A 12,052-nucleotide genomic window follows, 5' to 3' on the forward strand; every position below is an offset into this window, starting at 1 on the left:
AAGTTTGGTTAGCAAATCCACATTATTTAGCCCTTACAGCTGCCTTGTAGTAGAGAGGATAATAACGGTCCATCAAAATGGAGAATCTTAATCCTAAGATTTAGTTTAAGTAACAAAGAAAATGTTTGACCCCTCTTTTTTTTTTTTAATAATTTTTTTAATACAAATGATAAGATTTCTACATTAAACTATGGGGAGGAGAATTTAAACATGGGACCTCGAATGTAAGGGTGTATGTTCTTAACCAACTGAGCTACAAACCACTTGCATTTTACCCCTCCTTTATAAAGGGTTTTTTTTTTTTTAGCCAGGATGATTTTCAATGACATGAATTCGGGCACGATTTTTTTTAGTTGATAAACTAGAAAATTCATGCACAAAAAGTTAAAGCATTCAAATTCACACTATCAAGTCAAGTCACATGTTTGAGCAACATTTAACATAATTTTTAAACGAGCACCAACCACATCAAAAGATTGAAAATTTGCAAGTAGGGACAGACTCAAGATTTTAAAAGGTTGGGATATATACCTTATATAAAAAAGTAGAAGAAAACTCGACGATACAAGTGAATTTGGAGCATCCCCACAACCTTAAGAGAGCGACAAGACATCGACAACTTTGATGATGGCCCGATTCATGCATGCCTACGAGAATGTCCAACCCTAAACATTTGGTGCTATAGCACACCTTATAGTTGGTGATGCGTATGTGAGGCGCCATTCCATGAGCCGTTCCACTTGCATATCAAACGAGGCTAGAGTTGGCAAGTGCCGGGCGACAATGTCGGAGGTATAGGTCCCATGGTTGTACTTGTTGTGAGGGACTTAGTTTCCTTTGAATTAGCTTCTCCTTGCAAATAGTTGTGGCAAAAATCAAGGCTCGATTTGCATTTTGCTCCATCTGGACAGGATCTTGGGCATTTCAATGTCATCGAAACTCTTGGATCAAGCAAAAAATAGTTCATGGATGAAAATTGAGTTATATGGGCCCAAAAGGAGGCGAACTGCTAGTTTTTGTATACTAGATATCAACCACATTCACTCTGGATGCATTTCTCCATTGACATATTTGAAGGAATCGATGTTGGACTTATAGGATCCTTAGCATATCATTCAAAAATTGTTTATTGAGTGTCTCTAGAAAGCCCGTTTTGAGAGATAAAATGAAAGGTATGAATGCTTTATTTATCACCGATTAGAGATGAATACTATATGGTAACAGCAGAAAATTGGTGTTGAATTAAGGTATTCAGAAGAATAGATTGTTCCAGCTCGATGCAGTCAAGAATTCTTGACTACTGAATAGGAACAAGTTCCTATTTGAAGTATGTTTTCCTTCCAATATTCTTTCATTGGAGCTTACTTACGTCGTCAAAGTTCTTGGACTCAGGCTAAACCCTGATAAGGGAGGGATATATGAATTCTGTTACCACCACATCATCGTTAACAGAAGAATTAATAGTCCAACTAACAGAGGCATGAAAGTGATTAGAGAACTATAGTTTGAGTATATGATAGTGAGACAAAAAAAGATAGCAAAGTCTCTCTCCTCCTATGAGAGATCTCCTATCATTTTGTGAGAGTATTTCTCATCGCCTTGTGTGAGTAGTCTTCAGTTCCATCGCTCTGCATCGCTGCTGTCCCTAGCTGCTACTAGGGTCGGTGGCAGTCGCATGCCTCTTTTGTCTCTTCTTTATTTCTTTGCTTTTTTTATAGCTTGCAATTTTCCTCGTCCCTGCCTTTCATTATCTTCTCTTCCCTTTTCTCTTTTGGCCTTTAATCTTACCATTTTGAGCTCTAATTCCTAATCCTCATTTTCCTTCATCCTCCCCAACCCATTCCCCTTCAACATCTCCATCATCCCCTTCCATCATTTCTCGGCCCATTCTTAATTCCATTCGGGTACTATCTCTGTTTTTCGTGATTTGTCACGGATCTATGGGAGGGTGTGTAGAGCTTTGGCTTGGGTGTTTGCACCACCACCCATGTTGTCTCTTGTTGGTCATTCCTGATGTTCGCCTTTACTGGCGTTGTTGCTCGTGGGTTATGTCTTCCTGCATGCTTCTTTGGTTTCATGGTGGCAGTACTTGAGATGGTGCTTGGAGGATGTGGCAACTTTGTTCTTCACCACTTCTGGAATTCTTGATGGCGTAATCCAAGGTGCTCTTGGGAGGCATCGGATAGTGCGTTTTCTAGTGATGGCGACGACGATTGCAGTTACATGAATAGTAGTTTTTTTAGGTTCTCTTGTAATGTTGTTTTTTGTGGGTTGGGCTCCAAGGCTTGCCTTGTGGCTTTGTCTTTTGTGTGTTTTTGGCCTTTTCTTTTATTGTAATTAACCTGTGTGTGGGCCTTTATTGTATTTGTCTTCCTTGGTAATGAATTTTACCATTTGACCAAAAAAAAGAAAGATAGCAAAGTCAAAATTTTAGATAATTTGAGGGGTAGTAAAGTAGGCGGTAATTTTTCTCCCACATGTTTTTTTACAAATAAATGGTTAGGATTTAACTAAAGGATACTTACGACTTGTTTGGAATTGCTTTTAGAATGATTGAAAGCTCTTTTGGTGAAAATATTTTTGAAACTAATCCGTAGTAAAAATCCAATTAGATCATAGAAAAGCACTTTAAGTACTTTATGCAAAAAACAAATATTCTAGTACTTCTTCCAACATTGAAATTCAAAATTAATTTCATCAAAACAAGTTCTTACTTAAAATCTCAAACATTTGTTGTTGTCAAATCATGCCCGGAAGAGAATGAATTGTAAAGTAGAACTTGGTCGGATCGGTTTAAGGTTTCTTGTTTCCAACCCACTCTTTTTTAATACTTGTCGACTTACCGGATAAGCCCAGTTTATCCGATGAGGAGAGAGTGACCTGGATGGGTAGCGAGAGAGAGAGAGAGAAAGAGAGAGAGAGAGAGAGAGAGAGAGAGAGAGAGAGAGAGAGAGAGAGAAGGAGAGCGTGGCCTTGGACTCGATGAAGTGGACATGGACTCGAGCGACGACTGTTGAGTGAATTCGTAATGAGACAATGAGGTTCGGACTAAACCTGCCAAACAGGTTAAAGTATTTTTATTTTCATTGAATACTTTATGAAAACGATTTCTATCGACGATTGTCGAACAGGGTAAAGGTTTGAATTTCAAATTCTCTTCCCTCTGAAAAAAAAGTCTCTTTTATGAAAAGAAAGCCCAACCAAGTGTTTGCGAAAATGCCTGTGAGAGCCTTCGTAGTCAAGACAGCATAACAGAGCATAACTGTCCGAAGATCTCCCATATTTCTTCAACCCCAGAAAACTCAAGAAGTAGAGCTGTCCACGGCGATTCTCTGGAAAAGTCAGAGACTTGTTCGCTGGGAAAAGAGTGCTGCGGAGTCTGAAAATCCGAAAACCCCCAAACCCACAGCCAGAAGCAACCGTGTCGTACGTCATTCGAGTGTCCCACTCAGCTCTAAGAAATCGAGTGAATCCCACTATAGGTTGAGAAGATGTCTGAGATTGAACAATGGGGTTGAGGGGTTTCAGAGTCTTAGACGTTCTTCAAGGATTTTGAACAAGCAGCTCATCCTCGTCCATGAAGGTAAGGGTCCCCCAAAGAAAATCTCGAAGAAATTGGGCGAATTGGAAAATGGGACGGGTAATTGCGGAAATTTCAATTTTGGGTCAAAAAATTGTCTAACAAAATCTGTCAAGTTGTGTATTGAGCAATCTGTTGTGGATTAATGCACTGATAAGGCAACTGGTTCTCGATCTAAGAGTGGAAAAAAAGGTCATTGAAGAAAGATGAGTTCTCAAGCGTTGGAAAAGATGGAGCTCGTATTGATTCATCAAAAAGAGTTATGAAAAAGTGCAAAATGCAAGAGATAGACGGTGGAAATAAAGAAGCACGGTTAGGAGGAAGAGAAAGAGGGAGGAGGAAGGGGGGAAGAGGGAGGAAGAAGGTGTTGGGGGTTGTTCAAGGGTGGACAAAGGAACAAGAACTGGTATTGCAGAAAGCTTATTTGATAACGAAGCCAGCACCCTTCTTCTGGAAGAAGGTTTCTAAACTGGTGTGTTGCTATTCCTTCTATGATCCTTAAATTCTGAAAATCTGAAAATCTTGTTTTCATGTCAAGCTGCTTAGTTTTGTTTCATATTACTAGCTATAAGAAGATTGAATTATGTTATGCCCAATTGTTCGGTTTCTGTAGTTTAATTTAAAGAAGTAACCTTATAGTTTGCTAAAGTGTTTAGTATGATCAAAATTACATTTCCTCGTTGTTTGATGAAAAGGATGTTCCCCTGTATTTGCTAAGTTGGGAAAACTAATGTGACAGCAACATAGAACCACACCACACCACGATGAAGAAATTATCTTCCCCTTTTGATCGTTTTCTTAACGAATGTGATGGAAATGTATACTGTGGACAACATTCAAAACTTACCAATTACAAGGTGAAAATGGAGTTAGTCCTACATTATCGGGATCAAAGAGGAGTGTGGACATCAGAACTGTAAGATTAAAGTAGAGTCAGTCCTACACTATAGGGATCAGAAGTAGAATTTAGCCTCTTAATATTAAAATTAAATTGAAAAAGAGTACTAATTTTTTTGTGTGTCTTTGAGTCATTGACAATTACTCCTATGTTTTGTTGATATAATGGGACTGGATGTACACATCTTGTTTTTATTTTTATCTCAGCAAGTCTTTTGTTATCTAATTCAACTAAAAGCCAAAAGAGCAGAGGGAAAGATATTATACTGTCTGAAATTCATGTAGTTCAATTGTGGAACAAAACATCATTCTAACTTTCGAAATGAGGAGTTTTAAGATAGGGGTAGATGATGCATTGCTTTTCCTAATGAGTGACAATGCAGGTAAGTTTGGTTACATACTGGGAACTGGTCTTAAGCAGTTCTTCTCAAATTCGGTGCGGTTTTGGATATTTCAGATATATAGTTTGGAGCTGATACGGTAGTTCACCTTATAGAACTCAACAATATTACTAGCCTGAGAAGGTTTTGTTTATGATATTTTATGAAGGCTTATGATTATGCAAGTAGGTGATAGGCCTGGTTGATAGACTAATAGTCCTCTTAATTGTCAGGAAAGATTGTACTGGTGATAGGCTAAAATTGGGCTTACTAAGAACCGAACTTTAGGTATGGCTTTTGAGAATGACTTGGTATGAAGTTTTTTATCTCAGTTGACCTAAGCACATACCCTGTTGACCCAAGCACTTGGGGTTTTTAATATTTGACGGTAATACAAACATGAGACTCAAGCTGATAGAAGAATGCCTGTGTTCGCTAAGAACCATAACTTCTGTTGGGTAAGGACTAGCCAAGAAGATGACCCTATTCGATATTCCTTGTTTTGGCACATCATAGCTTTCTTCTCTTGCTTGAGAGTTTGATGACCAAAATTTTCTCGAATGAAAAAACTGATAACAATAATAGCTACAAAGTCTCTAGGCAAAAGGTTATTTTTCAAATGACATAGTACAAGTACAAACCAAGGAGAAATTTTTTAGGTTACTATAGTTTTTGAGTACAACTACTTCTCCCTCTCTAGCTAGGGGTATTAAGTTAATGAGTCATACAATGAAGCTCTAACCTCTGGGAGAGAGTAATTGAGCATAGACTGAGGCAAGAGACACAGGTCTCGGACAACCAATTTGGGTTCATGCTAGGGCGCTCAACCGTGGAGGCAATCTATCTCTTACAAAGATCGATGGAAAGATATAGAGATATGAAAAAGGATTTGCACATGGTCTTTATAGATTTGGAAAAGGCGTATGATAGGGTCCCAAGAGACATTCTTTGGAGGATTTTAGAGAAGAAAGGAGTACGAGTAGCATATATTCAAGCTATAAAGGATATGTATGATGGAGTAAGGACTGCCGTAAGAACTAACGAAGGACAAACCGAAAGCTTTCCCATAACTATAGGGTTACATCAAGGCTCATCTTGAAGTCCTTACCTTTTTGCATCGGTAATGGATGAGTTAAAGGGACATATTCAAGATGATATTCCTTGGTGTATGCTTTTCGTAGACGATATAGTGTTGATAGATGAAACTCAGGAAGGAGTAAATGCGAAGTTTAACCTTTGGAGAGAAGTGTTGGAATCTAAGGTCTTCGCCTAAGTCGGTCAAAGACAAAGTATATGGAGTGCAAGTTCAGTGCAAACAGAGGCTCAAATGAGTTAGAGGTGAGGATTGGAGATGAGGAAGTGCTAAAGAGCAACTGCTACCTAGGATCTATCTTGCAACAGAACGGAGAGTTGGATGAAGACCTCAACCATAGAATACAAGCTGGATGGATGAAGTGGAAGAGTGCATCCAACTTGTTGTGTGATCGTCGTATGCCACTGAAGCTTAAGGGAAAATTTTATAGGACTGCAATAAGGCCAGCAATGCTTTATGGCACGAAATGTTGGGCGGTGAAGCATCAACACGTACATGAAATGGGTGTAGTGGAGATGAAAATGCTTTGTTGGATGTGTGGGCACACATTAGGAATGAGGATATCCCAGGTAAAGTAGGAGTAGCCGAAATTGAAGGAAAGATGAGAGAAAATCGGTTACAGTGGTTTGGATATGTGAAACGAAGGCCTATTGATGCTCCAGTTAGAAGATGTGATTACGGGACAGAGGTTTAGGGCCGAAGGGGTAGAGGAAGACCTATGAAGACTTTGGAAGAAACTCTAAGAAAAGACTTAGAGTACTTGGATCTAACGGAAGAAGTGACACAAAACCGAGCGCAATGGCGTTCTAAAAATATAACCGACCCCACTTAGTGGGAAAAAGCTTTGTTGTTGTTGTTGTGTATAGTTTCTGAGAAATTTGAGAGATGGAGAAAAGTAAAGAGGAGAAAGGTGCATGGAGATATCAAGGTAACAAAGCCTTTCAATAAAATTTATAGACGTCATACATCGAACCAAAAAGACTTGAAAATGCTGAAGACTTATTATTTATTAAAGGCCAGAAAACTCTTTAAAAGCTAAAAGACAAGGTCAATAAGATTCTCTAAGAACCAAATAGAATGACTCTTGGTAACCGTAAGATACGTTTAAATTAGCCCGAATGCTAAAAGGAATTTTAAGTTTCTATGGTTGCCACACTCTTGATAATCATGGGCATTTCTCTTTCAACCAAATATTTCTTATTGATTAACTTCGGCAATGGGTTAGTTTTCGTTGCGGAAAGGATTCTTTTGTAACCAATCTTTTGATGTTGCTTAACATGGTTTTCACCTTATTGGTTCTCCTTAAGTTGTTTTTTCTTTGGCTGTTAAAGCATCATTCTGTTGTTTGAACTTTGAACACTCCATTTAATTTTTCATAACAAAAACCATATTACTTGCAGCAAAGTGTTTAGTAGGAGCAGTAAATTCATAAAATTAAGGATAGCTGTCAGACTGACATTGCGTTCGTTTCCATTTGATTCACTTGTAAAATCTTAATGTTCTTCTGCTACATGATACAAATATGAGATAGGGATTACATTCAACCTTTAATTTTGCATGGATAACCTTAATAGTTGTTCATGTTCCAAAGTTTGAAAAGCTTTTTAAACTTAACCTTTCGTTACTTACAACCAACTGCATATTTCACTCCATTATTCTATCCTGAACAGTTACTTGTTTGAATAGTTAACTGCCAGTGAAGCTTTTAGCCATGAATCAATGCTTTGTTTTAAAGTTCCTTGAGCATTTAGCGGCCTCATTGCATTGGTTCTTGAGACAGTAACTATGTATCGTTCTTTGACATGCATATACCGACGGTAACTTATGTTACCTACAAATTGATCTCAGGTGCCTGGAAAATCTGCACAGGAGTGCTTTGATAGAGTCCACTCGGAGCATAGAACTCCACCTCAAACTCGTACCCGGTCGAAGGCAAACACATTAACAAATTTGTCTCCCTTTGGACAGTTTTCACTCTCTGCAAGTAAACTGCTTAAACCCACTGAGCCAAAGTCTAAAAGGCCAGCTTGCGGTAAACAGAGGAGTCATCTTGCCCAGAAAACTGTCCGAAAGTTGTTACAAAAACATCAGCAAGTGTACCAAGATTACGAGGGAGATCTATTTTCAGTGCTTGAGCTCAGTCTAGGTTCATCTACCGAGAGTCAAGCGAGTGTTATACCTTCTACCCCAAAGAATTTACAGGTAAAAAAGGGAATTCTTCAAAACCGTAGTCAAAGATCTTCAGGTCGTAAGAAGCCACTGTCGAGATTTAGTAGCTTATGTGGCAGACCTCTCGTTAGCCCCCCGGAACTGAAGCAGGTCCGAAACAAGGTCTGGCATGAGAAATATATTGATCAATAACATACCAGGGAAGCAAAGAGAAAAGCTGCATCTACATGCACTCAACAATCCACTTCTGGAATTGATGAAGTGGATGTGGTAAAACTGCAAAAATTGCCCTGGTTTCTGGTGCAAGAGATGCTATCAATAAACTCCAACATCTGCAGGCCAATGTCGCCGGCGACTCTTCTGATTTCGACGATGATAGCATTGTAAGTGATGATGAGGAAGGTGAAGATGATACTTAGAAGTGCAACTCTTCTCTTTTCCTTAAAAATGTACCATATGAACAGAGATGTAGCATTATTTTTCTGCAATTGCTGACTTCAGAACCTGTACTGTTGTAGTCTATCATCCATATTTGGAAAGTTATTAATTCTGTGAAATATTTTCCTTTTTTTTTCTTTCTAATCATAATCCAAGTTCTTGGATGATTTCATTATTTGTTTCATATCCTCGTGCAATTCGTTTAAAATTCATATCCAAGTTCTGTAAATTTTGAAGTTCTGCTATGCATTTAAAATTCGAGAATGACAACAATAGTTACAGGTATTTAGCACAATTACCATCTTATTGCCAGGTATAATTCATGTGACTCTGTATTTCTACTAGGAGTCCATATCTAGTCGTTAGACGGAGATTGTACTAAATACTTGTAAGTATCATCTAATTTTTAGTTTAGCTAACACATATAACAGAATGGAAGACAGTGAAGGTTGAGATATGTCGGCTAATATTTGACTAACTTAAGCATATCAATCTGATTTTGTGTATTTTTGCGTCAATTTGGGCTTCAATTCTGCTAATCTTTGTCATTCTAAGAAGGTTTGCCCTTGTATGATAGTGAATTTCAACCTGTGAATCTAAATTGCACGTTCAAAACAAAAATTGTTGAGAAAACATTGTCCTTATCATGACACTCATACCGACGAAACGAACCCTGGTTAGTTTGATTGGAAGTAAGGGATTGCGTCCGATTAAGGCAATCGAAGGGATGTGAAGCAGATCCCGGCATACAAAAATCCAAGCAAATGATCCGAATCCGAATCCTTTGTTAACTTGTTCAACATGTACCAGCATTTCGTCACAACATTATGTCTAGCGAAAGAAAAAAACCCAAATGTTTTGGCCTTAAGCCTTGGACATGATGGAAAAGAATATTTGATGACACCCTGTGAGCAAGATATGTTTTTTGTGTGTTGGTGAATGGAATTCTTAAGGTTGCTGTGGCTTCTGTGTAGTTTTATCATTGCTGGCGCTTTAGATATTCTTCGCATATTCTTTGGTCAAGAAGACAAGAATTGTTCACATGTGCCTTAATTAGCGAAAGTTTTACTATGCTATGATGTATGACAAACATGATGAATGGAGCGTTACATGTGCGGCCAATGATACAGCGGTCAAAAGATCCAACCACCACAGATGTCACACCGATGCAATACGAGAAAATCCCCTAAATTGAAAGATATATATACCTCAAATTGAGTAGATAATACAGAATAGGCTGCAAGATGGATCATTTGATAAATGCATAATTATTGGAAAATAGACAAATATTATTTGGAAAATCTCATGGAGTCATGTCAGAATCCATCTCCCTCCTAAGTCCTAGATCCACACCTTAATTCTAAGCAACCCCTTTTTCCTTTTGCAATTTGCATCCCTTGTTCCTACAAACATCTTCCTCCATATCCTGCATTTCTGAACAATGCTTGCTTTATATCCTGAGGACTTAACAAATTTATCTGCTCAGCTCCCTAAATATCATTAGAAACACTTGATTAATTATTAAAAACCAAAGATTAGTGGATTTTAATTGTAAAAAAATAAAGTTGCGGACAAACCTCAGAACATGAAGCTTGCATTGAAAAATCATTGAAGCAACTTATAACACACTGTTTAATCTCAAGCCCTAATGCTTCTATAGTGTTCACTGTTGACAGCAGCAGTCCTGGCTTGGCTGCACAGCATATGTCTATCCTGGTATCGCCATCTCTCATCTCCACATCAAACTGTATATCCAATGAGGCAAAAGTTAGAGAGAGAGAGAGAGAGAGAGAGAGAGATTGAAGTAATTGATTTTACCTTTGGGGAATTTCTGACTTGTACCTCACTTGAGTTTAGGTCCTTGGAGGTGCCCAATAAGCTGATTTGATTGGTACCCTCTTCAGTTCCTTCTTCTTGCAACTTATTGATCCTTTCCAAAAGCTCTTTCATATAATCTATTGTGTCTCCAAGTATAGATGTTCTGTCCATCTGCCATTTTTCACATTTATTAAGCCTTCAATTAATCTTTACCAAATAGTAATTCACACAAATTGTCAAAACTTGTAGGGAGAATTTGCGCAGCATCAGAAGCAGATAAAAAGTAAAGTTTAGTTAGTGATTTTCACGCTCTCCATCTTTCAGAAAGTTAACATGATTGAAACAACAAAAACAATGAAATGCCACCATTTTAAAACATAAAAATAAAAAGAAGATTGAAACTTGGACAAATGGAAAAGTTGGATCACCTTGCTAATCTTTGGGACAATTGATCTGAGCATGGAAAGGCGGTCATTCAAGCGCTTCCTTCTTCTTCTCTCTGCCATAAGATTCTTTGAAGGCTGCCCTTCTAACTTCTTAGACTTACTGCTTCTCTTTTCACCACACAATCCCATGGTAAAAGCTGAAGGAATAATGTGATGATCTGCTGCTTGCTGGTCCATCTCAACTTTGCAAGTACTGAGATTATCATTGTTCTTGCTTTCTTCCAACTCCAAGCAGCTGCTGTGGTTTTCGCTCCCAAGAAAATTACCAAACTCTTCATCTTCCACCATTGGAGGGTAATCTTGATGACCTGGTGGTGGAAATGGAGGAGGGGTAGTAGTGCCATTGATCTCTGGGACTGCACAGAGCCCATCAACAACAAAAGGGTAGGAGGAGGAGGAGGCAGTAGTGGTGGTGGTGAAGGGGCATTCTTCAAAGCTTGATTGTGTGGAGAATCCAACAAATTGAGGATTAAGTGAGGAAACCAGAACTGGGTTCTCTTCAAAGGAATCTAAACTCCATCCATTGATGGGAAATAACTCATTCAATCCAGAGTTGAAGCTGCTCCAACTGTCTCTTCTTGGAGCGAGTAGCAGTTCCTCTAAGAAACCATGTTCGCTAAGCTCCATCTCTCTCTCCACACTGCTCAAGGAATAGTTACTAGGAAATCTAGAGAAGAGGCTTAAGAACATGAACTAGTTGCACTTAAAAGTTGAAAGTATACACACACACGCACATATAGATATATACACACAACGTTGGCAATTTTTTGCACTTAATTAAATGTCTCCAACGATTTTGAATTAGGTAATATCTTATTAGGTGTAACTAGGCAAATAAACGAAATATTTGAATTGATATAAAGTGAATTTCATAATTAATTTCCCTTAAAATAAAAATCCCTTTAAATTGGATACGTGTGTCTATATATATGTATATGTGTGTGTATATATATACACTCATTTCACATCAAGGAGAGATTGTCATGGGTCGAACTTGCCACTACCGTGACGTTGTGGACTACTAATAACACCAAGCTACATATGTCTTTTAAAAATAATGTTATTGTGAAACAGACTTATAAAATTATGAATAAATCTTCTACGCATGACATTTTATTGATAACTTCAAATAATAACAAGTTACGCGTAAACTTTACACACCAGAATGCATTATAAAAATATAATGCATTACATAGGGCTAAAGCTATAGCCCTAAAGATTGAAATGGAAT

The 12,052-nt window shown here is 38.1% G+C and overlaps 1 protein-coding gene and 1 pseudogene across 2 annotated transcripts; one reads left to right on the forward strand and one right to left on the reverse strand.

The window, feature by feature from the left end:
* The first annotated feature begins 2,771 nt into the window (after positions 1-2,771).
* On the forward strand, positions 2,772-8,729 carry LOC103936407 (annotated as a pseudogene).
* A 1,000-nt stretch (positions 8,730-9,729) lies between these two features.
* On the reverse strand, positions 9,730-11,584 carry LOC103936408 (transcription factor bHLH93). Of its 2 annotated transcripts, none has more exons than XM_009346243.3 (4): positions 10,804-11,584; positions 10,376-10,546; positions 10,135-10,302; positions 9,730-10,047 (listed from the first exon to the last, which is right to left on the reverse strand). In XM_009346243.3, exons 1-4 carry the CDS (start codon positions 11,509-11,511, stop codon positions 9,961-9,963), a joined length of 1,134 nt encoding a protein of 377 aa, XP_009344518.1. In that variant the 5' UTR covers positions 11,512-11,584; the 3' UTR covers positions 9,730-9,960. The 2 variants fall into 2 exon arrangements, with proteins under 2 accessions (XP_009344518.1, XP_048426598.1); XM_048570641.1 differs by having other exon boundaries at positions 9,730-10,014; positions 10,804-11,491.
* Between the last annotated feature and the right edge of the window lie 468 nt (positions 11,585-12,052).

This window comes from the organism of the source record quoted next, unplaced genomic scaffold (genome assembly GCF_019419815.1).
Source record: "Pyrus x bretschneideri cultivar Hongxiangsu unplaced genomic scaffold, Pyrus_bretschneideri_v1 Contig102, whole genome shotgun sequence".
NCBI lineage: Eukaryota > Viridiplantae > Streptophyta > Magnoliopsida > Rosales > Rosaceae > Pyrus > Pyrus x bretschneideri.